Source organism: Hyperoodon ampullatus (assembly GCF_949752795.1).
Source record: "Hyperoodon ampullatus genome assembly, chromosome: 11".
Lineage (NCBI taxonomy): Eukaryota > Metazoa > Chordata > Mammalia > Artiodactyla > Ziphiidae > Hyperoodon > Hyperoodon ampullatus.
The window spans coordinates 58,019,409-58,024,272 of record NC_136924.1 but is presented as its reverse complement, the minus strand read 5'-3'; the positions used below and the strand labels follow the sequence as shown (position 1 = coordinate 58,024,272).

The 4,864-nt window shown below is 56.3% G+C and overlaps 1 protein-coding gene across 1 annotated transcript; it reads right to left on the bottom strand.

Annotated features, from left to right (window-relative positions):
* Positions 1 to 805: 805 nt before the first annotated feature.
* KRT18 (keratin 18) lies at positions 806 to 4,348 on the bottom strand (the record flags this gene model as incomplete). Its single annotated transcript, XM_079715387.1, has 7 exons — positions 806 to 926; positions 1,269 to 1,495; positions 1,681 to 1,806; positions 1,914 to 2,078; positions 2,631 to 2,787; positions 3,072 to 3,154; positions 3,935 to 4,348. The coding sequence occupies 7 exons, from the start codon at positions 4,346 to 4,348 to the stop codon at positions 806 to 808; spliced, it is 1,293 nt and encodes a 430-aa protein (XP_079571513.1).
* Between the last annotated feature and the right edge of the window lie 516 nt (positions 4,349 to 4,864).

Here is a 4,864-nt window from a genome sequence, read left to right as displayed (position 1 = left end):
TAATTATTATTGCAATTATTTACAAGAAAACCACTTACACACACACACACTCACACACACAAGAGCACAGAACTGGAAGTGTTCATTATTACCCAAGTGGATGGTTACTTAAGGGCACCACTTACTTAGATGGGAACCACTGGTGTACACTAGTCCTTTACCTGCCATGATTGCATTTACTCCAATTCTAGCCAGACCTCTAGTACTCTAAAAATCATATCCCATTCTCATTTCAGTGAATGAGCAGAGCATAGGGGACCACTGATTTGGGGCTGAGTGTGGGAAGGGTGTGTGGGGAGAAGCACTGGGCCGTGGGTCATGGATGCAGGGTGGCAGGGATGGGGGGGCCAGTTGTGCTCTGGTCTCGCCTCTTCCCCTTTCCTTTGCCCTCTGTCGTTGGCTCCACTTCCTTCTCAGGCTCAGATTTCTACTAAGGAGCACCTGTCAGGTGGGGGCTTTATGATCAGTTTTCTTTAAGGTTAAGATTCACAGTTCTATTGTAATTTTCCCCACTGCCGTTGGCCCATCCCATCTACTAGCTCCCTTCTTTTTCTCTGAGAAGGTGTTTCCAAGAACCCAGACCCTTCCTCTGCCCACTCCCCAACCCATATGAAACCTCTGGGCTCAGAGGTGATTTCTGCCTGATCAGAGAGATAGAACTATGGAGTCAGGGCATTCGTACGCTCGCAGTATGAAATCAGCCGCTCGCAGTATGAAATCAGCCACGGAAGACACAAAGTGATATGCAGTAACGTCTCAACTTTTATTGGCCTCCTGATCCCCAGGGCACCCTGCTTCTGCCGACTCAATGCCTCAGAACTTTGGTGTCTGAGGTCTCAGACACCATTTTGCCATCCACGAGCCTGAGGGTGGTGGTCTTCTGGATGGTTTGCATGGAGTTGCTGCTGTCCACGGCATCACCAAGACTGTAACAGAAGACAAAGCCCCAGTTATAAACAGCACTGCAAAGAAAAGAGAAACAAGGAAAGTGGAGAAAAGAAGCCTCCCGATCCCTGCCTGCATGTCCAAGTTCCCCTTTGCTGCTTCCTCCATAAGAGGAAAACTGAAGGCCAAATTCCACCTGTGCTCCAAGAACGGCTAGGAGCAATATTTAGTCTATTCTCTTCTCGGGGCACGCACAGAGCACCAGCCCAGTGCTCAGTGGGTACCAATGAACAGGCATATGGGGGGCTCACAAAAGCTCAGGCTTTGGGGAGAAGTGGTAGCTTGACCCCAGCTTATACAGGTAGGAGGAGAGCCCCACTCACTTGAAGTCCTCCCCATCATCTTCCAGGAGGCGGCGGTAGGTGTTGATCTCAGCCTCCAGCTTGATCTTGACATTCAGCAGGGCATCGTACTCCTGGGTCTGGCGTTGCCCCTCTGCCCGGGTTTGGGCCAGCTCTGACTCCAGGTGCAGGAGGACCCCATTGAGCTGCTCCATCTGCATGGCATAGCGGGCCTCCACTTCCCTCAGGCTGTTCTCCAGGCTGGCCTTCTGCAGGGGCATAGGAAGAGGGTCGGGTGAGACAGGGTGGAGGGAGAGTCTCTGCAGCTTTCAGCCCTCTTTGAAACTTTGAGCGCCTACTGTTTGCCAGGTACTAGGGTAGTGAGTAGTAGTAGTGGGAAATACGGGGAGAAACAACTCTTTCTGAGTGAAAGGCACGCACTGAGGGCTCTCACCAGATTTCTCATGGAGTCCAGGTCGATCTCCAGGGACTGGACGGTGCGTCTCAGCTCCGTGAGTGTCATCTCAGCAGCTCCTATCTCAGCGGTCTGTGAGGTGACCACTGTGGTGCTCTCCTCAATCTGCGGGGGGAATAGGGTCCTCAGGTCCCTCCTTCTCTGTCGGCCTCCCTCCTGCACCCTCGTGCCTCTTGTGCTTAACCTGGCATCCATCCCTCTCCCTCGTGTACCTGCTGGGACCAGTACTTGTCCAGCTCCTCTCGGTTCTTCTGAGCCAGTTCGTCATACTGGGCCCGGATGTCCGCCATGATCTTGCTGAGGTCCTGAGCTTTGGGGGCATCCAACTCCACGGTCAACCCAGAGTTGGCAATCTGGTTTTGTAGACCCTTTACTTCCTAAAGGAGAAAGGGACAAAAGTGAGGAGGTGCTCAGGGTCAGAGCTCCAGGAAGCCTCTTCATCTGTGACTGCCTCTTCCAGAAGGCCTACAGGATCAGTTGGAGAACAGAACAGGGCAATCTCTTGACTTTGCTCTCTAGGCGTTGCCAGTTCTGGGCCTTCTATTCCAGATGGGTAAAATGCCAGCTGTCAACATCATGCTTGTCACTCACAGGTGGTGGTTTCTCTCTCCTCCCTTCACCCTGTCCCTCCATCTACAAACCTGCTCCTTGTACCTTCCTCCCTCACCTCCTCCATCAGGTCTCACTTCTACTGCTAGCTGTTTCCACTGTGGTCCTCATCTCATCCTCTCACCCATGGCCTTTTGACCTCACCACGCTCTAATTCAGGTGACCCACCGAGCGTGACAACAGTCTGATTAAGAAGCACTCAGGCTGGTAGTTCTAAACTCCCCTGCAAGGTGGCTTGCAGGCAGCCTGCTCTGTCTAGTCCCCAGCCCAGACTCATCTTGGTCCCTTGGTTCCTGGCTTGGTCAGGGTCCCCTGCTTGCCTCCTCGTGGTTCTTCTTCATGAACAGCAGCTCCTCCTTGAGAGCCTCGATCTCAGTCTCCAGCTGCAGCCGGGTGACATTGGTGTCGTCAATGACCTTGCGGAGCCCGTGGATGTCACTCTCCACAGACTGGCGCATGGCCAGCTCTGTCTCATACCTGTGGGAGTGGAGGTGATTGGAAGGGCCCCGTCTCGGATCCGGAACCTTCTCAACCCACGCCACCTACTAAGAGCAGCCGTATGCCCACTGCAAACCAGCCACCTGATTCAGGAATCAGGCAGTAATCCTCTGAGCACCGTTCCTGGCACTTGGGGAACAGTGTTCTTACACTGGGTTACGTGAAAAATAAATTGATGGAGCCTTACTCTCATCCACCCAGCTCTACCCACAGCTGAACAAGATCCCCCTAACGGACCCCAGCTTCCTAGCCCCCAGCCTTACTTGACTCTGAAGTCATCAGCAGCAAGACGGGCATTATCAATCTGCAGAACGATGCGGGCATTGTCCACAGAACTTGCAAAAATCTGGGGGGATTGTAGAGAGAGGTTGCTCCATGAATGGGAAATCAGTGATGGGGTGGGCCGAGTGTGTGGAGGGTGTTATGTGTCTCAGTGAAAAAACCTTCCTAATCCCTGGAATAACCAGAGGCTTTCCTTGTATACCTATCCCCTTCTACCTGTGCCCCCTCATACTGTTCCCTCCTTTCCTGGAGTCTCAAATCCCAGCGTTCCCAGTCTCCTGCTGCCCTTCCTTCTAGGCCTCTGCTGGCTGGCCAGCCCGGAAGTGAGCAGTTACTAAAACGCCTCTCCCTGGCCCTCTCCCAGCAGTTTTCCTAGTGCACCTGCTCAGCATCCCCCCACCCCACCGGTAGGCCTCCTGTTTACTCCCAGATGACTCGGCCTTAGCCACATCCGCTTAACCCCTCCAATGGTCCCCTCTCCACCAGAAGCCAGAGTGTCTGGGCCCTCTTTATGAGCCTTGTTTCACCTCCCTCTATGCTGTCCACTCCTCTGCGAAGCTCCCCCGTCGTCTTCCCACTCTGTCCTGGGGAAGGGCCCTCCTGTGCCCATTCACCACCCTTGGGGTCCCTGTGACCAGGGGCGATGTCTATGGAAATTAGGGGCATTCTTAACCCTCTGCGGGTGGAGTTGGGGGCGGGGCGGGAGATAGACAAGGGGAAGGAGTGCATGCACCCCACCCTACTAAAATTCCTATCCTTGGGGGAGGGAGAGGAAGAGGGGAGTGGATAACTGGAGGGTCAAACGTGGCTGGGAGTTGGGGCTGCTCCCTCCATGCCCCCTTACCTGAGCCCTCAGGTCCTCGATGGTCTCCAAGTAGTGCCCCCAGTCTCTGACCTGGGGTCCCTTCTTCTCTAGGTGTTCCCGGATTTTGCTCTCCAGTCTCCTATTATCGGCCTCCAGGCTCCTCACCCTCTCCAGGTAGGAGGCCAGGCGGTCATTCAGGTCTTGCATGGTCTCCTTCTCGCCCTGGATGCCCCCTACACCCACCAGACCCCCGGCCATCCCGGCGCCCAGGTTCCCGGACCCCCAGCCGCCCCGGACGCTGGTGGAGCGGGACACGGAGATCCGGGAGCCCGAGCCCCCGGCGCCTGCATAGACGCTGGCAGCGCTGCTGACCGGTCGGACCCTGTGGCTAGGTGACTGCGCAGAGCCCAGGGACCGGTAGCTGGAGAAGGTGGACTGGGCGCTGAAGCTCATGTTTGTTCCGCGAGGAAAGAGCGAGACCAGGACTTAGGTGCTGGGCCGTGGAGTGTGTGAGGTCCGCAACTCTCAAGTTATAGCTCTCAGGGAGGGGGGTGGGTGGGGGTGGGTGGGAACCTGGGAACCCGCCCCCCCACAGGCCCCGCCTCCGCCACCAGAGTCGCCGCGGAAGCGCGGAAGCCTGCGCCACAGGTGGACCGCCGGGTCTCCGCGCCTCCGGTTCCTGACCCTCCCCAGCCTTTCCCCGCCCCCTCAGCACCGCCCTGCCAAGGTCACCCTCCAGCACCCAGGGTGGCGGTGAGTGAATGGGGCCGGGACAGCCGTGGGCAGCAGGTAAAGTTGGCTCTGGCAGCTGGGACTTCAGGGCAGGAAATGACGTCATGGTACCCCCCTCCCCCAGGTAGGGGAGGTACAGGCTTGGTTGAGAATTTGGGGGATGAGTGTCGAGGTCGGGTGTGAGTCTCCGTCGTTGTCCTCAGCTGCAGCCCAAGTTCCCACCTGCAGGGGACATCT